Source organism: Sorex araneus, chromosome 1, assembly GCF_027595985.1.
Source record: "Sorex araneus isolate mSorAra2 chromosome 1, mSorAra2.pri, whole genome shotgun sequence".
NCBI classification, from domain to species: Eukaryota; Metazoa; Chordata; class Mammalia; order Eulipotyphla; family Soricidae; genus Sorex; species Sorex araneus.
This window is the reverse complement of record NC_073302.1, coordinates 216,108,926-216,135,166: the sequence shown is the minus strand read 5'-3', so window position 1 is coordinate 216,135,166 and position 26,241 is coordinate 216,108,926. Positions and strand designations below refer to the sequence as shown.

At 36.8% G+C, this 26,241-nt stretch overlaps 1 protein-coding gene across 1 annotated transcript in view; it reads right to left on the bottom strand.

Annotated features, from left to right (window-relative positions):
* Positions 1 to 5,162: 5,162 nt before the first annotated feature.
* Positions 5,163 to 26,241, bottom strand: part of LRP1B (LDL receptor related protein 1B) — a 1,943,003-nt gene continuing 1,921,924 nt past the window's right edge. Inside the window, exons 89-92 of the mRNA XM_055124030.1 lie at positions 14,460 to 14,550; positions 13,261 to 13,405; positions 10,244 to 10,342; positions 5,163 to 8,945 (exon numbers count right to left, since the gene is read on the bottom strand). Of these exons, the coding sequence (XP_054980005.1) occupies positions 8,805 to 8,945; positions 10,244 to 10,342; positions 13,261 to 13,405; positions 14,460 to 14,550 (476 nt within the window). The 3' untranslated portion in view covers positions 5,163 to 8,804. The remainder of the gene's footprint in view (positions 8,946 to 10,243; positions 10,343 to 13,260; positions 13,406 to 14,459; positions 14,551 to 26,241) is intronic.

Below are 26,241 nucleotides of genomic sequence, written 5' to 3'. Positions count from 1 at the left end.
TTGTGCCACTTGGCTAATGTTTGGCGTCATGAGAACGATGTCATCAGTGAAGCGGAGGTAGTGTAGTTGCCAACCTTCCCTCCCATTCCCTCCTATTTCAGTCGTCTCATGATGCTCTCAAGGGTGGCACTGAAGAGTTTTGGTGAAATAGTATCACCATGCTGGACCCCTCTCTTTATATTAATTTTCACTTCCTTGTAGAATGGTGAGATCCTGGTGCTGAATCCGTAATCATGAAGGATCCTGATGCACTGAGTTTGAATGCCCAGTTTGGCTAGGGCTTTGATGACAACTTCATTCTCAACAGAATCGAAGGCCTTGTTTAAATCGATGAATGTTAGACAGAGTGGAACTTTGAACCCTCGCGAAAATTCAATGAGTTTGGTCGCTGTGTGGATATGGTTGATCGTGCTGAATCCTTTTCGGAACCCAGCTTGCTCACATGGTTGTCCTTCATCTAGTGCTCTGCCTATTCAATTCAGGATGACTCTAGTGAACAACTTGTAGATGATGGATAACAGGCAGATTGGGCAATAGTTGCCGATGTTGTAGATGTCTCCCTTCTTCTACAACAGAATGGTCCTACTGGTTTTCCACGGGATGGAACCTTGCATTTGGACAGGTAGCGTGTGAAGTGCCTAGCCAGTGTACTGACAAGTACTAGCAGCAGGTTCTTCAGGTGTTCAGGTCTGACATTGTCTGGACTGGGTGCTGTACATGTCTTTTCCTATGAAATGGCATGTTGAATTTCAGAAGGGAGGACATTGGGAACAACATATCCATCCTGTGGAATTTGGTAAGTGGGCAGGTGGTCATTGCTGTCTAAGAGATGTGAGTAGAAGTCATGAATAATCCTTTCCATTGCCCTTCTGTAAGATGTGATAGATCCATCAGGAAGTTGGAGGGCAGTCTCTTGGTCTTGTAGTTGGCGAAGGACAGGCAAGTGTTGTGAATACTTTTCCCCGCTTCTGCCACATTCTCCCAACACTGCTGCTCTTCTCTCTTTGAGGTCTACCTTTATCATTTCTCTGCACAGATTTGTGAGCTTGAACATTAGCTTGGGTTTGCCTGAGGCCCAAGCCAAACCACGTTGGTGAATGAGCTCGAGAGTTTCCGAAAACAGGCATCTGTTTGTGGCTTTCCCACTGTCAGCATTTTTCGCGAAATCATAGAGGTGTTGAACCAGTCAATTGTATTCTGTAGGATATCATTGTTTTGTCCTTTCTCCCTTGCCACAGAGTTTAGGTTTATCTGGTAATAATCTCTAAACAATTCTAGACTACAATAGTATGTCCTGCTCCCCTTGCCACTAGGAGCTTAGTTATATCAGTCATGCCCATCAAGGTGCTCCCGAGTCACTCCCACTCCTTTGTCTATATCTAATCACTTCTATGCTCCCTTCCCCAACTAGTTAATCAGCTCTTCTCCTAATCAGACCCTGTCAATTTGTAAGGTCAGACCTTGCTAGGACAGTGAACTTGTAAGTTAATATTGCCTTTTTTCCTATCCTTATGTCGTTTGAATAGTTTACTTTAGAACAATATCCTTTCTGTATGGTCAGAGAAAGACAGTTGTTAATATGCTTTGGTAACATGGGATTTAATTGGCTTCAAATATTATTCACTCCCGGGCATCTGCTTTCTCAACTTAAGCCTCAGCTGCCCTTACATCCTAGCACCCCCAAAAGCAGGGTCCTGACAAGGGACGGGATGGACCCAGGGCAAGTTGTGAGTTGTGTGCTACCCTGGCATCAAGATGGGCCTGGCCAAAGTGCCTAATGCTTAACTATATGTTAAGAGCTTGGTCATGGACATGTCATGTCATAATCCAAAAACAATAATGAGACTAGGACCCTACTAGGGATAGGAAAGACTAATCTGGCCTGAGCACTGTAGTCTGAGATCGAGATGACCCCAGGAGAGCAATTCTATAGGCTTAATACTTCTCTTGCTATATCCATACAAAATGATTAATAATATGAATACTTATATGTTGGTTGGACAAGGAGAGGTGAAACACACCCATGGGATTCCACTCTTGGGCTGGTGTCCTGCTGAAAGAGAATCTGTCCTAGAAGAAGCATCCCCTAAGGGAAAGAACTTTACCCCCTATTGCCCTATTGATTGTGACCACACCTATGTGTAAGCCCTGATCCCTGATGCTGGGGCATTAAGGTGGCTATATGAGGGGGTTCGGGGAAGAAGCAGAGAGAGAGACGGGAGTATATAGAGAGGAGATTGGAATAAACTGTGATTGAGACCAACCAGCTTGGCTCCTTTCCTTCCTTCGCCTGCCTTATCATCTCCATCAATCTCCCTGAGGTGGGGAAGCAGCTGGAGACTACCAAACGCAGGCGGCGGGAGAGACAGCGCCGTTGCCCTGTGCCCTGTGCCCGGTGCGGTGAGGTGCTATCCTCCTCGACCCTCTTTTGTGTGTGTGTGTGTGTGTGTGTGTGTGTGTTTTTACACAGTATTCCTCATCGATTTTTTCAACAACGGCATCTTCTCACATTGCCGCAATGTTGCCAAAGAACTCCCAGTCAGTGGTTATTCTGGGAGTTCTCTTCATAAACTTTAACTTTGCAGACCTTTCTCCCCACTCTCTGAAGTAAATTTTATTGTATTTTTTTTATTTTATTTTATCACCATGTGGAAAGTTACAAAGTTCTCAGGTTTATGTCTCAGTTATACCGTATTCAAACACCATCCCTTCACCAGTGCCCATATTCCACCACCAAAATCCCCGGTATACCCCCCACCCCCACCCCAACTGTATAACTGATGAATTTTACTTCATTTTCTCTTCACCTTGATTACGTTCCATATTTCAACACAAAACTCACTATTGTTGTGGGAGTTATACCCCCAAACAAGATAACCCTATTAAGGAAGCATTTGATAATTAGTTTTCCATTATAAGATTGTATGTTTTCAGGTTTTAGAAAAGGTCGCGCGGCTCGGATGTGTCCCAGTTCCGAATCCCGGAGCCTTGTTAGTTGCTGCTCAGTGTCGCCAGGGCTCCATCTGGAGAAGGTGTTGTGGGGTACCTCTTCCTTCCGGCTCCCTGGTGTTGTTGGCCCCGATTCAGGTCCGGAGCATTTTCCGGGCCGCGTTGCTCACCAGAATGCCTGGCCGCTTCTCTGTTGATTGTCTCTCTGAAGTAAAATTTTGCACAAAGGATATGGTGGTCTGATCCCGTTTGGAATTTTGGGACAACAGTGACATCAGTCAGGCAAAACCTTAGATTGAATAAGATGTGGTCAATTTCGTTGTGGAACTGTCCACCAGAAGACTCCCATGTCCAGCGTTTAGATTCGGCCTTCTGGAACTGTGAGTTACCATGGATGGTCTTGGTCAACATGATGAACTCAGACAGTCTCTCATCCTTTTTGTTCCAGTTTAGGCCATCATCCCAATGTGGAGTTCTTTGGGCGACCTTCTCAGTCCTATCTTTGCATTAAAATCATCAACAATGATCTTGTATAAGGTGTGTTCTTCTTTATAGAACTTCTGCAGTTCCATGTAGAACTTCTCAATTTCTTCTTTATCATAATTGGATGTTGGTGCATAGACAATGAAGATAGAAACTGCTGGCAGAGAGCCACATCTATTCAGGTGTAATCACCCGATTTGGGTTGTTAGGCATTCGAATGAATCAATGCTCATCACCAAGTTCTTGTTGACAAGGACACTGATGCCACTGATGTCTCTGTTGTCGCATGTTCTGAGGAACAATTCTTCTCCAGTGTCAAAAATGGCGTGATGTGATTGATGCCTTCTCTTTTTGGCCAGACCAATGATGTTGTACTTGATCTTCTGAGCTTGCACCATCAGGTCCTCAATGTATGCTTCCGATGCCAGCATACATGCATTGAAAGTACAGACAGTCATTTTTGTCTTTCTTCATTTTGGCAGTCTAGTTCGTCCCTGAGATTTTTTCAGCCTCTCCTTGCTCATCTTTCTTAACGCTGCCATATTGGGGGCTTTTTCAGTGTCAGGTGAATGAGGCCCATTTTTGTTACTGTTTTTGGCATATTGAAAACACCATGGGTAGCTTTCCAGACTCTGCCGTGTGGGTGCAGTACTCTCGGTAGCTTGCTGGGCTCTCCAGAGAGGGATGGAGGCTTTTAGGGCGGCTTTCAATTGCTCTTATAGTTGTTCCCATGTAGACCATCAAATATGGTGTGAAAATTATGGAAAATGGGTATTAAGTGTCCTATTCTGTGTCACGTGTCCATGAAGTGAATGTGCCATCCAGAAAGCAGCCCCAAGCATGGTGGTGGCTGGGTAGTGGAGCACTTGGTAGCAGAGCTAGTGCATATATACTTTTTGAACTTTTGATTTTCTCATATTTCAACTACATAAAAGAGATTGGAAATATTTTTAAGTGATCAGAGGTGCATGTATTGCATGTTGAAAGATACAAATTTAATACCCAGTACATCACAATAACTGATTATTGCCAGTTATAGCTCTGGGGAACTCTTGAGACTTGCTGGGGTGCCTCATGACCCAAAATAACCCAAAATAACTACAGACCCAGGTACCCCAACATCTTCATAGTAGAACAGTGAACCACTTGACTGAATTGGCCACATGTCGGATTTTCCCTCTGAGTTCCCTTTAAATGTTTTGACAGATGCCCCCACAAACAAACCCCATTCCCTTCAAAAAAAAAAAAGAAAAGAAAAAGAAAAAATTCATGGAAGAAATATGGTGTTTTTTTATGTTTGTTCCAATTGTCATCCTCAAAAAAGAAGTGCTGAGTCTTTCTTTTCTTTAAAAGTTGCAAAATAACTTTTTCTTAAAAGTTTCTACAGAGGTCAGAAATATTGAACAGCAGATAAGGCAGGTAAGGCACTTATCTTGTATGCTCTTAATCTAGTTAGATTTCAAGGACTCCTCACTAGCAACACCAAGAGTGATCCCTGAAAATAGACCTTGGAGTAAGACCTGAGTACACTAGCAAGTATGCTTCTTTCATGCTCCCCCAAAGCAAAAGAAAATAACAGCTACAATTTAAGGATTCCTGTATAAATTATATAACCTACACTAAATTTTAGCAGTTCATCTAATGTTGAGAAAGTAAATACTTTGTCAGAAATTAAAACTGGTTATCAGGTGAAGAAAACTGAATTACAAAAGAGACTAGATATATTTTGTTCACGTCTTCAAATACCTTATTTTCTTGTTTTAATCATGAAAGCAAAACTACATGAGAGAGTTGAACTTGTAAATAGTATTCTTAGAAAAGAATAAGATTTAACGTCTAGAATTATATGAAAATTTAAAGATAAAAGAATAAAGGAAAATATACAATATATCTTATCTATTTCCTTAATCACATATACCAATTTTCTATATTAAGAATTTGGACATTATAGGTGTTTTGAACAATATGGTTCATTTATAATAGCCAGAACATGCATTGAATATTGGATTTTTTTTAAATCTGAGTCATCTTAAAACAATATATGTAGAAGTGCAAACCTAAATCTCAACCTTAAGTACCAATATAGTAAGAACATAATCAATGAAACAGAAAAGCAAAATAAAACATAATCATCAATGATATAAAAATGACCACAAATAAAACACATTTACATAAATGAAAATAGCCCAACTATGCAAAATTGAAAATTTTCTAAATGAACTTTTCCCTTTAGTAATTACTTTTTAAAACAGACATAGACAATTTACTAATACCAAAATTATATAGCTTATGCTTCATAAGCATTAAAGAATTAAAATCAAAAGTTAAGCACATCATTAGTTTGGTGATAAGGGACTTTTTTTTATTTAGACTCAGCTTTTCCAGCTGAGAGCCATAGGAAACAGAACATAGCCCTTGATCAACAGTTCTTTAACAAGGGCAGTTTTGTCACTCGAAGACATTTGTAGTTGCCTGCAGCCATTTTGTTGTTCAGCTTTCGGGGTACTGGACACCTAGAATACAAAGGTGGCCAGGATGCTGCTAAATATCCTACTCTCTGAAGGGCAACACTGCAAAATGTCAAGAGGATGAAATTCTTGCTTGGGATGAAAAGGCACTTAGGCACTAGAAGAGTTTGACAGAAGTATTAATTTAATAAAATATGTCCCATTAAGGCTTGAAGAAATATTTTAGTGGTGACATTTATAAGGAATGGTTACTGTGAAGGAGAAATATACACCCGGATTTTGAGTATGCATATGAGACTTTGTATACCAAAATTGAAGTAGTGCTAGACTTATACCAATAGGATAAATTAAGTTTGAGTAGTTTAAAGAAAAAAGTAAACAAACAAAACACACACACAGACAAAAGCATCTTTGAAAAAGACGGAATGCAGAGAAACTGCAAAGATTCTTTGGACTTTGATGTAGACTTATACATCAATATGGAATGGTTATACCTAATGTAGAAAATTAGGCCCATAGGGTGCAAATAAAAAGCTTATCCTTGTTTTCCTTGACTAGGGATTTCTGGTGATGAAAGTAGACTATTAACACTTGTACAGTCATATTAAGTACATTGTGTATATGAATGATTGCCTAGAAAGCTATACTAATATTAATTAGATTTGAGTCTATGGATTCAATTTCTATCATATAATAATTTTGTTTCACTTTTATTCCTCAGATATAAAAAATTCCCTTCAGGTGATAAAATGCAATGATATGTCTAGTAAATTAGACCTTCCTATATTTGTTTCTTTATTTTGACACTCTATATTGTAAAAATGCACCAAATATTGATGTCTGAGCATTGTTGTGGGATAAAGTACACTTTTTGAACATAGAAATGGTCAAGTGTAGCGTTAGTGGACTTCAACACAATTACATTACTATGTAGCTAACTTAACTTTCTTTCCATTGCAGTATGGAGTCAGACCACCATTGATAGAAAAAACACACAATTAAGGAAAATGTTTATCAAAAGAGAAAAAAAACACCCTCTCTAGGTACTTTGAAAACATGCAGAGGAATCAGTCCTTCCTTAGAAGTATGTTCTGAGATAAATGTGCTATATTTTATATTTACTAAAATAGTTTCAAGGACTATTAAACTATATGTAGATTTTTCTTACTTTTAAAAACTACCCAACACGAGCAGTTAAATATGTAGAATTTCATTTAAATAAGTCAGTCAACAATTTTTATAAAGTATTTAACACTTCATTGTAGAAACATAGGCAAAATGACTATTATAACCAAAATGAAAAATACTGTTCAATTTAAAAAATGTACTTAAACAAGAACCTGAAAAAGTTTATGATATGCATAACATTGCTCAAGCAAAATTGCACTAGTATTACATAAATCAATAGTTTATAAAGGCCTCAATATGGCAAAGTTTAGAAATAGGTAGTATGCATGCACATAGTACAACAAAAAACTCTCTTTATAAAACAGCAGTTTTTAATGCTTGTACAAAGGGAGAAAGAGCAACCACAAACATATTTCATCTGTTAGGTTAATACATTATGACAGCTAAAAGTCAGTCATGTCTATCAGAGGAACAAAAAGTCCTCTATACCTTGTGAATAAATCTTTTGTGCCTTTAAAGATATTTGTATAAAATTCTATCATTTTTACACAACTTAAATAATTTGCACTTGTTTTGATCAAAATCTGAAAACAAACAAAAGTGAGAACAAAGATTACATATTTTGCATAACCAAAAGAAACTAGAGCGCCAGTGTTATTGGTCAGTAGCTGGTCTGTCCATCTTTGATTAAGGGGAGATAATTGTTCCTTTAAAATTTGCAGTTTCCTTTAATAATTTATTTTGGAAAGGGAAAATAATTAGTCATGCTGTATATCACAAATTTTTCTTAATTATTCTTCACCATTATGGCATTTTGCTTCTTCCTTTTGACCTAGCAAAGACAATGCATTCATATGTTTGAAATTCTGTCATCAATTTGTGTGCTTATATTATTCTTTAGTGTTCCGTGAGGTAAAGGGCTGGGTTAATGCATGTTATAGAAGAATTTCCTAAGATATGATTACCCAATGCCCTTTTGTGCTCTAGGCTCGCTATTTACCTCAGGACTGAGGAAGAACAAAAGATCTTATTCCATAGCAAGCTTTTTTTTTTCACATTCATTTATATTTTTGCTATGTTCTACCACCTATATATAACTATTGTTCTTAAGGGGTATACATATAGTATATCACATAAAGTCCACTAAATTTTGGAAAATGTAGTCATATGCATTCATGCAAATTATTAATTTTATATAATTTTAATTTTTTCCTCAAAATTCTCATCTATCTCTTAGCAACCTAAGTCTAATTTCAAGGCAGGTGTTTCTAACCTTTTGAGGGAGGGCTATTTATTTTCAACAGTCTGAATCATTCTTAATGGGCACAAAAGAAGAGAATTGACCACTCAACAATTCTTCCATCAGTTCAAACAGAAAAATTAAAAAAAAAAACATTGTATTTCTGCTTTTAGACCAGATAATGAAAAAGTGCAGAGATTATCTTTGTTGATTAAGTAGAACCCAAAAAGTTCATATAAAATAGATTGCTCATATTCACACTACAAAGAAATTACGTTGCTTGTAATTTAATAAATTCAAAGGTGTGTCATATCAGCAGCATTATTGTAAATTGTACTGTAGTGCAGTTCTTTTTCATAAAAATACCATACAAATGGTCAATCAATAGTCATCAGCAAAAAATAAAACTCAGAAAACAACCAGGATAAAAGATAAAGAGGTAATGCTGATGCCAAAACAAGTATAATACTGTTGGAACATACAAAAGTAATCCTTATATTTTATACATTTATACAGCATATAAAAGTTAGCACTGATTATGCCACTGTCTCTCTGATCCCAATTTCTATTTTCTTTGGAAGAAGTTCTTTCCTTTCATCAACACTTCCTAAGGAGTTTCGACAGTGTTGGCCATCCATGTACAATTTTGCATACACTGGGTTGGAGTAATTTGTTGGCTAAAGAGAAAAAAAAATGTTATCAGTTTGACAACATCATTCAGTTTCTTTTAAGTATGCCTAGAGATTAATATTAACAACATTCACATATAAAATAAATATATTTTACTAAACAGTAAATACTTAAATTTCAATTACGTAAAAACGTAATTTCAATTACGTTTATAGACTTTTCTTGATTTTGCATGCATTAAACACACAATTGTATGTTTTTAAGATAACATGAATCTAATAGGACACGTTCAAGTGAAAGCTATATCTTCAAGAAAGCTATATCCACTAAGAACTTAAAAGCACTAACATTAATCAAGTTTTATAATTTCCAGTCCGGAAGGTTTTCCTCCTATATTATAACTGAAACAGGTAAGACGCTTTTCCAAGACTTCATTTAAATTTGGGCTCATGGGGTGGGGCTGGAGCAATAGCACAGCAAGTAGGGCATTTGCCTTGCAAGCTGCTGACCAGGGTTTGATTCCCAGCATCCCATGTGGTCCCCCCCACACCATCAGGCGTGATTCCTGAATGCTGAGCCAGGCATAACCCCTGAGCATTGCTGGGTGTGATGCAAAAAAATAAATAAATAAATTTGGAGTCAACCAAAAGGAAAAACTGTTATCTAGTTTTGTTTTTAACATGTCTTTCCTAGATCAGACTATTATATCTTAGTTGCAATAAAAAAGCATTATAAACTTTGAAGCATGCTAACGAGACAAATGTGGTAAAATGAGAATGAAAAACAGTTGATGGGAGAGAAATGAAGGGAAAAAATACTGATCCCTAGAAACCTTATTGCTTATATTCTAACATGAAACATGACCCTTTAGAAAAAGCAGCTGTCTCTCAGGCTACAATAAAACGTAAGCTAAGCCATTTATAATTTCTCAATATGCTGTTGAAATTTGTCACATTTTAATTTAACTGGACATCAAATTTAAATATACTAAGCCAAGAATCACTATTACTAAGAGATATATACAGCTGAACATACATTTAAGTCTAAAGCATTCTATTTCAATTTCTGGCTAGCAATATTATGGAATAGCAAATGTTTATGGTTATACTAAAGTCATATAACATCTCAAACAGGAGAGAAATTTCTAGTTAACTTTCCTAAATGATAATAACATGGTAAAGTTTCATGGCAGGAGATATAACTCCCCACATGTTTCAAAACAAGTATTTTGAATTCTCTTATTAATTAAAAACTGAATTAAGAGTGAGTCTTTAATTAAATCATCATGGATCATGAGAGGTTCTGCGATGGAATGAACATGGAATAATGACTTGGCTTCTCTCACCCCAGAAGTCAGTGGTCCTTTCAAATCAGAGTTTAGGTAGATGGGCGGTGCTGAGTGGGGAAGCTTGAAAGCACTGGACCCTCCCCCTATATACCTGGCCTGTACATAAATAAAGAATTTTAGTTTCTGATCCGATATCATGGATATATTTTCATTGACATAAACTTACAACAACAACAACAACAACAAAACCCAGCATAAAATGCAGGTTTTAGCCCTGGGACCTGAAGGGTATAATCATGCTAACATTTGTTTGTTTTAGTGTTTTTAGGGTCATATTCCAAGGATGCTTAGGGGTCTGCACTTAAGAGTTACTCGCATGGAAGATCATAATAGAATGCCAAGGATTGAACCCGGATTGGCCAGGAGAGATGCAAGCAAGCACCATCCAGGTTGTTTTATCCTTCCAGCGCCAGTCATAGTAACTTTTAAAAACTATTAATATATATAAATATATATATATATATATTAATGTTAAATCTGTGCTCTATACTTTGACATTTTTATTCTACCCATTTTACTGATAGAAGACATGTCAAGCATCTAGGACCTTTCCATACATTTCTACTTATCTAACATCTGTCATAAATAAATATTATCTTTGCTTATAGCTCTGCGCAAAATTACATAAACTACCCTTAGCAAGCTTGGACACTTTGAAGGATTCTGACAATGATCCATTCTGTGTGCACACATATCACACCATTTCTAATTAAAGATTCTTCCTCACTGTAAACTTTAGAGAAAAAATTTTAGCATTATACAGAAACAAGCTACTCTCTAAGTTTGGAAATATTAAGTCTGAAATATTAAATGAAACATATTTGGTAATGAAGTTGGTTACTAAGTCAATGTAGAGCAATGACATTTTTGGGTCCAAGGAATGATTTAATTCATCTGTATTACATAACAGAGTAGTCTTTGTGACCCAACTGGAAAAAAACTTGATAAAGTTTAATATTAATGAGCATATATATTTAAAAAATAATTATTAGTTTCTAACAAGGAATGACCACAAACATTAAAATAAGGAAAATTATATCTAAAAAATACTTTAAATGATTTAAAATCAGGTCATTATTGCCTCTTAATGCATTGCTACTCAGTCCAACTTTAAAAATCTCAATTAGATATAAAAACAATAGAAAAATTGAGCTGAACTCGATTTTAGTAAATATTAATCACACTCTTTACAAATTTTAATTTTCATTAAATACTTCAATTTTTCTGATTATAAGATATTATGGAATTAGAAATTTTATTGATATTGAGAATAATAAAAATGACTTATTTATAATATTCATTATATAATGGAATTAATATCTGTTCACACAACACATATACATTAAAACATTCTGACACATTGTATACTATAAGGAAAACACTTCATTATTAAGAATTCTTTGGTGTGGATCCTTGGGTTTTCAAAATCTATTAACACTAGAAATATTTTTGGCCTTTGCTTCTAAAACAAGAATTCTTATTTACATTTTAGACATCAGGAGCCAGCTGGAATCAGCCATCTAAGTCACATTTAATGTGATTTTGGTCAATCAGTAACAAATTGGTAAATAAATATTTATTGAGTGCTATGTGCTGTATACATTAAATATACATTTGAGGAGCACTGAAGCATAATTTTATCTTTCAAAAATAAGTGTAAAAAATATAAATGGAGTACTAAAAACCTGTGCTCTTTAAGCATCCAAAGTTGGTTTAATTCTTTAACTACATGTAAAAATTATGATAAAAATAAAAACTTTCTTATAAAAAGTATACTAAGTATGCCATCATAATTCAAGCTCATGACAATTACATGTGCTGCATTTGTATTCCCTGTGAAATTTTTAATGCATTTAATAATTAAAATGCCTTTCATATTCATTGATATACTAACAAATAAGATTGAGTATAGTATTCAATAATGGTAATTTGTATTACCATTACTAAAAATGCTTAGGTTACTTAGTAGAAAATATTGTAACCTAGATTACCAGAATTTGTTTCATAAACAATTTCATATGTGCAGTAAGTTCTCAATCTATTGTTAGCCATAAGTTTAAAATAATTTCTAATTAGAAAATATCATTATCAGTGTTCTGATGTTATAAGATTTTATCCATGCAATAGTAATATTTTTCATAGAAATTAATTTTTAAAATAAATTTAAGCTTCAAAAGTCTAAAAACCAAGTCATATATGGGATTCTAATCAACTTCTTTGATAACTGCTGCTGTGCAAAAACTGTAGAGAATAGACTGTCTGAGTAGTTATAATATAAATTTGAGTTCTTAAAAACAGTACCTATTTATTACCTTCCAGAAAAGAATTATTCAATAAACATGTTGAGAATTAACCATATAATATAAAATGTGTTTTATGTCATAATAAAATCTTATTTATTTGTTATGCAAATTTTTACATAACACTTATTTTTAAATAAGTCAACATATTTAAAAAATTGTTAAATTTGTCAAATTTCTCTCAGGTGGTACCTCATTGGGACTACAATAATAAAAACGAACAGGAATTTTTAAAAAGACCTCTGACTGTGTGTACTCATGATTTTTGCTAAATCAATAGCAAATATATTGCAACAAATAGAAAAATATTTATCAAAAGTGAGTAAGTTACAAATAAGACCAAAAAACACCACTAGAAAGAGAATATCATTGATAATAAAGCAACATATGCCTTATTACTAAAATTAAACAATGATTTTACTGTTTTGATTTTAGATATTGAATATCTCAACATATTTTAATTAGATTTTGAGTAAACTGTGACTACAAGATGAAATGAAAAATTGTTTGTGGGTATGTGTTTTTCTAATGTGTTATATTAACTCCATCATACAGGTTATGTAGTCCTTCATTTTATGATTTCTTTATCAGAGACCATGATATTCAACGAATATTAAAGCTATTTTTATAATTTCAGGTAGAAAAATGCATTATCGAAATTCATGAATATATTATAGAGCTCAAAAGATGTTAGTGTACTTTAAAACATATTACCTTTGTTGGATCTACAATAAAACCAGGATCTAAAAGACCCCCATCATTGTGATCATGGTCCACTTCATACATGTTATAAGATGGGTTGCCAATTTCTACATTTATTCCTCCGTTGATAATTGGCTGTCTTCTAATTGTTTTTGTCCTAAAATATATTAATAAAAATGTGAATTATCATAGTCATAGCTTATGAAGTCATAGCTTATGAAGTTTCATATTTTATATTTACTTACTTTAATATAGCTGGTGAAAAGTTTTTTATGACACACAATCCACATATTACATTAGAGTTTAAAAAGATCAAAATTTCTATTTTGGGGTTGGAATCTGACATAATGCCTAGGAATATCACTCCCAGTGTTTAAAGGTGAGCTAGAAGGAACAAGTCCATTGTGTCCTTCAATGTGTGGCCGTCAAATTCAATGCTGTTTGGACCCAGTGGTGCTGAGTAACAATAGGCCACACCAGTGTTGCAAGAGGACCACAAAGCTTTAGGGGTTCAGCTTGAACTCCAAGGGATGTGCTAGAGTGTTTTGAGCTCCTTTCTAAGATCTAAGAATAGTTATATTCTAAATATGATCAATTATTTCTCCAATCACCTATATTTTATAGTCCAACATACACTGGAAATGTTTTCCGAAAACAACTAATACATGAGCTGAAATAGAATTGTCACTAATAAATCATCTTTTATAATTGTCACTTTCACTTTTTTGTCTCAAAAACAATCTTAAGTAAACAGTAACAGACTTCAAAGTAGATTGTTTCAATCATCAACTTTAGATATTTCACAACTAAAATTATTTTACATAATTCTAAAACTGGTATACAATTTGTAAATGAAATGTATAATTTAACTTCTGATGTGTATCTGGTATAATTTTATTGACATTACTAATATGTAAATTAGTAATGAATTAGATGCGCTTCAGAAGTGGGCTATTTCAAGAAAAGACTACTAAATATAAAATTATACTATCACTTTAAGAACATAATTCCTTGTCAGTTTTTCTCAAATATATAAACGAAGCTCTTCCATTTCTTAAATGGGAAAAAGTTGTTTGAATTTCAATGACTTAAATAAATAGAAGTATAAAATCATCTGAAAAAATATGATTTTGCAGTGAATCACGTTATAAGAATGTGTTAATTTTTTTTTTATAAATTTGTGTACTGTATTTACTTAGTTTGCGTCTTACCTTCTTTTTCTTTTACAGAGCACTAACCCAATTACTAAAGTAGTTATCAAAGTCACCAGGAGGACAAGAGGCACAATTATGGCAATGCTTCCTAAAAAAGAAAAAAGATAGACAAAAAAAAATTAAATGATATTATTGAACATCATATTGAAATCATATGATCAATTTATTTTAAAAAGCTTAGCTTATATTACTAGTATAAATTACATAATATCAATCTTCTATTAAATACATGATGTGATCATATTTTCCTTGGATATCTTTCATTTAAATACTGATGTACCATCCTGAGTCTACCGATTTCCACCACAGAAATATACTACCAATGACCAACAGACAAATCCATGTTAATCCAATTGTGACTGATGACAGGTTTACATAAATTCACGAAAAACATTCTCATTCTTGACTTTCCCCCTTTAAATATAATATTCTCTAAAGCCATGAGTAAATACAGTAAGGTGGATGACAACCTGACTGTATCACTGTCATTGTCATCCCGTTGTTCATCGATTTGCTCTAGTGGGCACCAGTAAGGTCTCCATTGTGAGACTTGTTATTACTGTTTTTCACATATCGAAAACGCTATGGGGAGCTTGCCAGACTCTCTACCATGAGGGCGGGATACTCTAAGTAGCTTAACGGACTCTCTGCAAAGGACAGAGGAATTGAAGCAGGGTTGGCCGAGTGCAAGGCAAAGCCCTACCTGCTGTGCTATCACTCTAGTCCGAGCAAAAAGAAAAAGTAGTCTAACATATTTTTATGTTTTTAAGGTGTTGAAAATCAGATGGGCTGGTTTTCGACACCTTAAAAACATACTAGACTATCACTCTAGTCCGAGCAAAAAGAAAAAGTAGTCTAACATATTTTTATGTTTTTATGGTGTCGAAAATCAGATGGGCTGGACATGTAATGGGATTCAGAGATGACCACTGAACTAGAGCTGTTACCAACTGGATTACATGGGACTTCAAAAGACCACAGGGCCGCCCACCAATGAGAGGTCAGACTTCTTCATCAAAACCCTGAATAAACGATTTGAGGCTCTTCCTGTCCCTGGAGTGAGCAAGAACAGGAAGATACCTGGAGTGTATCATTGAGCTACACAAGCATGCGACAGGGACGAATGGAGACGTTACTGGCGCCTGCTTGAGCAAATCGAAAATCAATGGGATGACAAGTGATAGAAGTGAACATATTTTTACTCATTTAGACATTCATTAAAATCACTTCTTCAATCCATTCATGTGATTTTATTTTCCAAAATAATTCCCATCCAGGAAGTCTTCACATTTTGTTTTATACAGTAGTCTAGCTACTTTAATTGGCATACCTTCAATGTTCTAATATATATGCTATAACATTAAAAGCTAAGAACACTAATATTACAATAATTTGAATGAGAGTAGTTTCGAACAGCATTGGATCTATTAAAATAACTGGTACAAGTATTTTATTTTTACAATCGGGAGATCTTCCGAAATAAATATAATGAGAAAAGTTAATAATTAAGTTAGAAAATACACTGCTGAAGCAGTGAGAAAATACCCCACATTTCTTAACTGTGCTGGTCTATCGGACACAGATTTCTCTTATCATTGGTTTAAACGCTTTTAATTGCTATTTAATCCAAATTGTGTCGCAGACGCTCTGATATTCATTACATTAGAAAAAAAACATCCTCCCTGAGCACCCTGCGCTTCCCTCCCCTCCGGACTGCCAGCCAAGAGGCCGGCACGCCGACCACACCGCCGCCATTCTGTCTTCTGGCAAAGGTCTGTCATGCTCCCTGGACCCGCCCTTCCGGGTTCTGGGAAAGGGGCGTGACCTAATCGTCAGGGGCGTGGCCTAAGAAAAGTGGGCGTGGCCTCATTACCAGCAGCCAAAGCTCACGCAACGGCAGATAGTTTCCTCAACATCCTATCCAAGACTAACATCCTAGCTATTCGCAAGCAGTAGGACAATAAAACACAAGACTTCACATAAGAATTGAAGGAAACATCTCAGTAGGAGACCAGGTTCTACAATTGGCAAAGTAAAAAGGCAACCACTATTAACTGAGCCTATCCACAATCCTTTTTCACAACAAAAGGAAACAGGGATACTCATCTTCAAGGGCCCTCTTTCATACCACAACAACAACATGAAGAGACAGCGAAAATCCCCAGTGCAAGCAGAGGACGATCAAAGGAGTCCGGAAACCTCAATGGGCAATTCCTACAAACTTGACCTCTCTGAGAAAGAATTCAGAGTTGAAATCCTCAACATGTTCAATGAACTCAATGCAAAGATGGACAACTTCAAGGAAGACCTGGCGGAAACAATACAACAGACAGCCGACAAAATACGGGAAGAAATGAGAGCAGAAATAAAAAACCTTCAAAAAGAAATGAAGGATTCAGTACATGAAATCAAAAACTCTCTGGCTGCCCTCAACAATAGGATAACTGCAGCCGAAGACAGAATCAGTATGCTTGAAGATGAGCTGCAAGAGGCCTATAGGCAACAACAAACCATGGCAAGAGACCTCAAAATAGCTCTAGCCAGAATCAGAGTCCTAGGGGATGATTTCAAGAGGAACAACATTAGAATCATTGGACTACCAGAACCACAGGAAACCAACCCCAAAGAAAAAGACACAGTCAAACAAATCATTGCGGAAAACTTCCCACAGCTGGACAATGCAGGCATCCAGATTCAAGGCGCCCGAAGAGTGCCAGCTAAAAGAGATCCTAACATAAAAACCCCAAGACATATCATAGTTACAATGATGGACATCATCTAGAAAGACACAATACTGCAAGCAGCAAGGTCCAAGAAGGAAATTGCATACAAAGGAGCACCCCTTAGACTCACAGCAGATCTATCAGAGGAAATCCTCCAAGCTCGAAGGCAATGGTGGGATATAGTGAAAAAACTCAATGAAATCAACGCTTCACCAAGAATACTTTATCCGGCTAAACTCTCAATCAAACTAGAAGGAATCATACACTACTTTGGGGATAAACAACAGCTCAGGAACTTCATAGACTCAAAACCAAACCTAAAAGAAGCACTAAAGGGGCTATTGTAAGACAAGAACAACCCCTACAAGCACAACAAACCCTTGCGCAAAGATGGCACAAAATCCCATAACAATAATCTCCCTTAATGTCAATGGTCTGAATTCACCAATTAAGAGACACAGACTGGCAAAATGGATTCAAAGACTGAACCAAACATTCTGCTGCCTGCAAGAAACACATCTGAATAGCCAGAACAAACACAGACTCAAAGTCAAAGGATGGAAAACAATCCTGCAAGCAAACAACTCCCTCAAGAAAGCTGGGGTGGCTTTCTTGGCTTACACTGAATCTTACTAGTGTATCGGACAATAAAGACTTCAGGTTGAAAAAGATTAGAAGGGATAGTGAAGGCCACTTTTTATTAATCATGGGATGTGTACATCAGGAAGAAATCACACTCCTAAATGTCTACACACCCAATGACGGACCAGCTAAATACCTACAACAGCTACTAAGAGACCTTAAGAAGGACATCTCGAGCAACACAATAGTAGTTGGAGACTTCAACCGGGCACTGTCTCCTCTGGACAGATCAAGAAGATTAAAACTCACCAAGGAAATACTGGCTTTGAAGGAAGAAATAGAAGAGAGAGGGCTAATAGATCTATACAGGGCTTTATATTCCCCCATAAAAGAATACACATTCTTTTCCAGTGCACATGGAACATTTTCCAGAATAGACCATGCGCTAGGCCATACAGCATACCTCAAGAGAATCAAAAAGATAGACATTGTACCAGCTATCTTTTCAGACCATGATGCACTGAAGATAAAACTTAATCGTGGACAGATGCAGAAAACCAAATCAAACACCTGGAAATTAAATAGCTCAATATTGAACAATGAGTGGGTCAGGAAGGAAATCAAGGAGGAAATCAAAAGGTACCTGGAAAAAAATGAGAATGAAGACACGAGCTACCAGAACCTGTGGGGCGCAGCTAAAGCCGTTTTAAGGGGAAAATTTATAGCTCTGCAAGCATATCTCAGGAAGGAAGAAAGGGCCCGCATAAATAACTTGACTTCACAGCTAAAAGACCTTAGAAAAGGACCAAGTAAAGGGTGCTTGGAGGGCCTTTTCGGGATGGGAGATGCGGGCTGAAAGTAGACTATAGACCGAACATGATGGCCACTCAATATCACTACTGCAAACCACAACTCCCAAAAAGAGAAAGAGAGCAGAAGGGAATGCCCTGCCACAGAGGCGGGGTGGGGCAGCGACGATGGGGTGGGGGTGGTGGGAGGGTTGCTGAGACCATTGGTGGTGGAGAATAAGCACTGGTGGAGGGATGGGAACTGGACCACTGTATGACTGAAATGCAAGCACAAAAGTTTGTAACGTCTCCATGGTGAGACTTGTTGTTACTATTTTTAGCATACAGATATGCCATGGGGAGTTTGCCAGGCTCTGTTTTGCGGATTGGATACTCTTGGTAGCTTGCTGGGCTCTCCGAGGGGGGTGGAGGAATTGAACCTGGGTTGGTCGCGTGCAAGGCAAAAGCTTTACCCGCTGTGCTATTGCTCCAGCCTATAGATAGCCATAAAAGGATATCATTGGTTTGTCATTTCTCCCTTGCCACATAGTTTGGGCTTCTCTGGTAATAATCTCTAAACAATTTTAGACAACATTAGTATGTCCTGTTCCCCTTGCCATGAGGAGCTTAGGCATATCGGGTCACGCCCATCAAAGTGCTCCCGAGTCACTCCCATTCCTTGGTCTATCTGTAACCAATTCTATGCTATCTTCCTCAACCAGTGAATCAGCTTTTCCCCTAATAAGACTGTTAATTTGTAAGGTCAGACCTTTCTTGGACAATGAAATTGTATTGTAAGTCAATATTGCCTTGCTCCTCTCCTTGTGTCTTTTGAATAGTTTACTTTAAAGCAATGTCCTTTTTGTATGGACAAAGAAAGGCAGTTGTTAGTATGCTTTGGTAACATGGGATTTAATTTGCTTTGAATATTATTCACTCCCGGGCATCTGCTTTCTGGACTTAAGCCTCAGCTGCCCTTACTTCCTAGCACCCCTAAAAGCAGGGTCCCGACGAGGGACAGGATGGACCCAGGGCAAGCGGTGAGTTATGTGCTACCCTGGCATCGAGATGGGCCTGGCCAAAGTGCCTAATGCTTAACTATATGTTAAGAGCTTGGTCATGGACATGTCATGTCATGATCCAAAAGCAATGATGAGACTAGGACCCTGCTAGGGATAGGAAAGACTAATTTGGCCTGAGCACTGTAGTCTGAGATCGAGGTGACCCCAGGAGAGTAATTTTATAAGTTTAATGCATCTCTTGCTGTGTCCATACAAAATGATTGATATTATGAATGCTTATGTGTTAGTTGGACAAGGAGAAGAGAAACACACCCATGGGATTCCACTCTTGGGTGGTTGTCCTGATGAAAGAGAATCTATCCTAGAAGAAGCATCCCCTGAGGGAAAGAACTTTACCCCCTATTGCCCTATTGATTGTGACCACACCTATGTATAAGCCTCAACCCCTCATGCTGGGGGATTTAACTAGGCTGTAAGAGTGGGCTGGGGGGTCAGTCCCAGTGCCAGATCTGGAGAAGCCAGATTGAGATCCAGATCCAGAGGGGAAGGAGAATAAAGTAGCATGGGGGAGGAAGAAGCAGGAGGAGAATCAGAGGAGAATGGAGGTGGGAATGGAATAAACTGCAAGTGAGACCAACCAGCCTGACCTCCTTCCTTTTTTCGCCTGCCTCATCATCACCATCAACCTCCCCGGGTTGGGGAAGCGGCTGGAGACTACTGAACGCGGGCGACGGGAGAGATAGAGTGCCACTGTCCTGTGCTGGGTGTGGTGCCCCCTCTCCTCTTTTTTGTGTGTTTACATAGGCATATGTACTTACATATGCATATATACAGAAGGGATTTTGTCACTTTTATAACAACTTAAGACAATTTGTTCCCTCATCAAGAGGTGAGTATTAAGTAATTAGCTACTTAGTACCCACAATAAAATTTTTTAAAAATCAATTGTCTGATCTACATGAGACAAAAGCTTAATCAACAATTATTAAATGACTGCTTGATATAGTCAAATCATCTTAACAACTGACGACACAAAGAAATAAAGCAACCCAAAACCTAATTGAATTTTAATATAGGGTTCTTGGACACATTGCCATTGGAAGATTACAAGACAGATATCTCCCTTGGTTAAGAACTACATGCTGAAATCACATAAAGGAACAAATATGATAACCTCTCAGTACCTGTGTTACCGACCACAATGCCCCAAAGGGAAGAGAGACAGAGACAGAGACAGAGAGACAGAGAGAGAAAGAAAGAAAGGTCCTGATATCGAGACAGGCTGGGGGGAGGGTGGCAGAAGAGAAATGGAGGGCATTGGTGATGGGAAAGGTACACTGGTAGAGGGACGGGTGTTGGAACACTGTATCATTGAAATCCAATCATTACCAGCTTTGTAATTGTATGTCATGGTGAGTCAAAAAAAAAAAAAGAGGAAGAAAAACTGCAAAAATATTTCTTGTACGCATGTCTAAAAATACCATTTTTAGAGCTGTGAAGATACTCATTTCTTGGAACTTTATGATAGAAATAGTCATCATTTTTAATAACTCTAAGCAGAAAATATCTGTATGAGTTTCCTCATAGGAGATTACTTACACAAATGACAAAATGTCTCTATTACAGTTATGTCATGTAAAGATAACCTGCCAAACTGGATCTTTAAAAATATGGTTCTCTAGACAATAGCCTTCTTTTCTCTGTAGTTAAACTATGAAATGTATTTCATTTTATCACTTTGCTACCAAGGCTATAGAATTTAGTGTGTTACTGCCATCCTAACTTTTGGAAAGTGAACTTTATAAGAATGTGTAATTTATTAGTAATTAATAAAATGAAAGAATCTGGCACCTTGGATAGTAATTAACATTTGTTCAAAAATTTTAAATACCAGCAAACAGCTTGGTTTCTTCATAAACTATGATTCCAACTGATTGATCACAACTTTATAAATATCCTTATTTCACTATCTTTTTTCTGTTAAAATTTTTCAAAACTGGTAAGTGCAAAATACTTATTAACCCTAACTTTAAAAAGGGTATAAATTACTTTTCCCTCAATAGTAATATATACTTTTTAGAGAAATCCATTTAACTTTTGCCTTATAATTTATTTTTTGCCATGTAAAATGTATTAATTATGCATACTAGAAAACAAGGAATTTTATTTTTATTTTTTTCTTTTGCCATCACAGATGGCAGCTCCAATTCCTTTTATTATAGCACTCTGTTTATGAGCCTAGATTTCTAATAAGTTTATATAATCAATCAAGATTACTGCAATATTGCCTAATATTGCCAATAAATAATTTAGAATAGCAGTTTGACAAGTTTAAATCATTATTGTAAAATAATTTAAATTGATCGAAACACTTGACAGCCACCTGTATCTCTAAATTGTAAGATAGGTGTTTCTCAAAATTAGTTGTGTTTTATTTTTTTCAAAATATCACTGTCATCCCGTTGCTCATCGATTTGTTCGAGCGGGAACCAGTAATGTCTCTCATTGTGAGACTTATTGTTACTGTTTTTGGCATATCGAATACCCCACGGGTAGCTTGCCAGGTTCTGCTGTGGGGGGAGAGATACTTTCAGTAGCTTGCCAGGCTCTCCGAAAGGGGCAAAAGAATCAAACATGGGTCAGCTGTGAAAAAGGTGAATGCCTTACCGCTGTGCTATCAGTCAGCCCTTTTCAAAACATGTAGTAGCAAACAGCACATTCTGAAACAGTCAGTCAAGACATACTACAGGCAACATTTTAGATAGTATACTAGTGTTAAATTTTTCTAAGAGTAGAGGGAATATATAAAGAATATTCTCACTGGTGCTGAAGAGATAATACAGGGGTGACATGCTTGCCTTTCATGTGACTGGCCCTAATTTAATCCTTAGCACCACATACAGCCCCCTAAACAAACCAATAGTGACCCCTGAGCACAGAGATAGGAGTAATCCCTGAGCCCTGTCAGGAGTTTCCCCAAAGCAAACAAGCAAAACAATGAATTCAACATAACAATTTTAATATTGTTCTGAAGCCACATCATACAAAACTGCTTACTTAGAAAGATGAATTTTATTATGAAAGTGTTGTGATGATGAAATCCTTTCTATGGGAGAGGCAGCACACCAAAGCAGTTGAGAAAATTCAGCAAATATAATTTGAATATTGCTAAACTTTGAATAACCAAAAGTCCTACTTTTCATGGACAAATTTCACCTTCCTTTCTTACTAATTGATGAATATTAGAAGACATCAAATGAGCCCATATTGGCCCAGAGAAAATGAGCATTGCTACTGAAAAATCAACAGGGATACTCAGAACTAGCATTCAGAACTAAATAAATCTCTGAGAACTGAAAGATAAGTTAAATAACATGAAAGGAGGCCTACAGAAGTAACCTAGAATGAAAAATGTGAATTTCTGGTGGAGACATGAAGAGGGAACGATAATCTGGCTGAGGGCAGATGGAGAGGGGAGTAAGATGATGTGGCCACAGAGGGAAGCTAATGTGCCAGGAAGGGCTGAGCAAAGCATGTAAATGAGCTAGACTGTTGTATTACTTTAAAAGGCAATGTGAAGAAAATTTAAGAAGTGCGAGGTCGATTGTTCTAGTTGAATTAAAAGAATAGGAAGAATAAGAAGGAGACTTAAGTGTTGCTTAGGTAACCAAATAGATTTTACAAAGGAAAGCAAAATCCATGAAAATGGCTTGCTGAATGGGGAAGGTAATGAGATTGTATTGTACATGGTTATTTTGAGAATCCTATGGAGTAGAAATGACTGTATATATATATATATATATATATATATATACATATATATATATATATACAATCAAATAGAATTTTAAAAATCATACAAATAAGAGTCACTTCAAAACAGCTTGGGGAAACCTAAAGAGTTCTTTATCATTGAAGTCAAGAATGAGAACATGTTTTAAATTGATTGAATTTAAAGCAGAAAACAGGCATAAATGATGAAATTACCACTGCTCTCTTTGGACATGGAACAAGTGTTTGCTTATATTCTTACACTTACATTTTTCTTACATTTAAAATGTTTATGCATGTGGCAAACTACTGAGAGTTTACTGCCCGTATGGGGGAGAGCCTGGCAAGCTCCCCATGGCGTATTCATATGCCAAATACAGTAACAATGATGGGTCTCATTGCCCTGACCCTGAAGAGCCTCTAATGCGGCACCATTGGGAAGGACGAGTAAAGAGAGGCTGCCAAAATTCAGGGCTAGGACGAATGGAGATATTTCTGGCACCCGCTCAAGCAAATCGATGATCAATGGGATGACAGTGATACAGTGATACAGTGATGCATGTTAAAAGTATAGTTTTGAGTATGACTATGATTCTGTGAGGGCACAAAGGGACTCCACAGTGGAGTTCTGAGAGTGTGACAGTCACTCCCAGCCTGACAATGTAGGCCTGAGGTGCCAGCTTGTTGGTTACATGCTCAATGCAGGTGATGAGTGCTCTGTGACTACCAGGATCTTGTGGTGCCGGAAGTTTCAGGGAATCAAACTCAAGGCTGTGTCCATAGAAGATATGGACTCCACTCCTTTAAGTGAACTTCTGGGTCCAAGATACTTTAAGTATTGGTAAGCTACCATTGAGAATCATGTTAAAGTTTGCATTAAAAATGAAAAAAGGTAGAAAAAGAGAATGAAGCAGAGAAAGAGAAGACACAAACTTCTAATGTGTCTTTTTGTCTCAACAGGAAAATATATTACTTCTATATAATTTCTCTGCAGATAGTGTATTAATACCTTTCTTAATTTTAGCAGATACAAACAGAATAATTCAAGCACTGAACATCCGCTGTCTCTAATCCATAAATGAAAATAAGAGTACATACTGAATATTTAATCATTCCTTGTTTAACACTCTTCAAAATGACTTAAGGCTAGCTTTTATCAAGCAGAACCAATCTAGAAAATTCTAAGATGATAAACTTTCTTAAACCAAAAGTTATTTCTCAGATACTTGATCATCAAGAGTTAGAAAAAACATCTGTATGATGACTGAGAAGTGATTATGCATGTTGTGCATGCATTCAAAAGGTAAACCCCAATCCCACTGACGGAAGTTAGGCTGTCAGAGCTAGCATATCCTTTATGTTTTTTCTGGGCCATAGCTGGCAGGGCTTACTCTTGGGTCTATATCCAGGTAACCATCCCCTTGGGAAACATATGTGATGCAGGGATCAAACCCAGGTTGACCCCATGCCAGGCCATCATAGTACCTGCTGTAATATCTCTCCACCCACAGTAATGTATTATTGATCATTTGAAAGTCCAGTGATTGTGGTATTTTTATATACAGATCTAAAAACACATTCTGAATGCATTCATCTTTCTCACTGGGAAGATCACTTCTGCCCAAATTCAAGGAGTGTTTAACAACAGTTCAAAACCAGTAGATTTCCCTGAGATGATAAATATAACTCAGCTACCTCAGAAAGGATTTATTTATAACTACCCATTTCTTCTCAGAGTTTGGCCAACTGTGTTGAAATACATAATTTGACACTCACAAATAGTCCTTCTAACTGAATCAATACTTCTATTAAATATTAGTGGCTTATATCAGAAGTGGAAGGAAAAATATCTGACTACTGGATTGGGGATGGTGAGGGTCAAACTTTCTGCTGCTCATCTCATTTGACAATTCCTATTTTGAAATTGTTCCAGGTTGTTAGAGTCACTTTTATTATGTGATAATTTTGTCTATGGGTGTAGACACTTTCCATAAAAGTAATCATCTGAATGCAAAAGACAAAGGCCTATCCTGTGGTAGTTATTTCCTTGTTTTCTTAAATACTCTGTCTTCTTTGGGTCAGGGGGAAGTTTTTACCTATAGGCCCCAATGTTTTAAAAAGTTGTCTAATCTCTCTACCTTCCCTTCTAGATGGATAACTCTGAAAACCAATTAACCACAGTCTGGGCCCCATAGTATTCAGTGTGAGATTTCACAATGGTTCACCTTAGGTAGGATCTGCATCCTCTCAGCATGAAGAAATTACAGTAAACACACCTTTACGCATGTATGCCTTGAATATTAGAGGGATATTTTGGGAAATGTTGCAGGCAGATGAATAGAGATGCCCTGGCAATGAGCTTTTGTGAAATAATCAAATTTAAGAAGTTGTCCAGTCTTGAGGTAGCCGAAAGGCATGAAGAAGACATCCCTTAAAAATGCAGATCCTGAGCTCTTGGAAATGTGAAATAAACTGACAAACAGAAACCATCATGCCACTGCCTAGAGAAGCAGTCTTTCCTAACACTTCTTAGAAAAGCAGAAGTTACTGAAGATTTTAAGGGTCTTTATAAGAATATAAAAGAGGGCTGGAGAGACAGTCCTGAGATCCTGCGCTTAGGGCACTTGCCTTGCAATGGGACTCCGTCAAAGCGAACTTCTGAGTACAGAGCCCAGAGGAAGCCCTGAGCATTGTTGCTTAGGGTGTGAATAAAACAACAATAATAACAAAAGAAAGATGAAAGGACTATCAGGAGACAGAGGTTTTCCTTGGAAAACACCATGATGATGGTGTTGATGGTGATGATGACACAGAGATGTTCAGGCCAAGACTACTTAGGAGAGTCATATATAAGCTTCTCCCTAAAGATCTTGCAGGGTTTTCCTACTCTGGA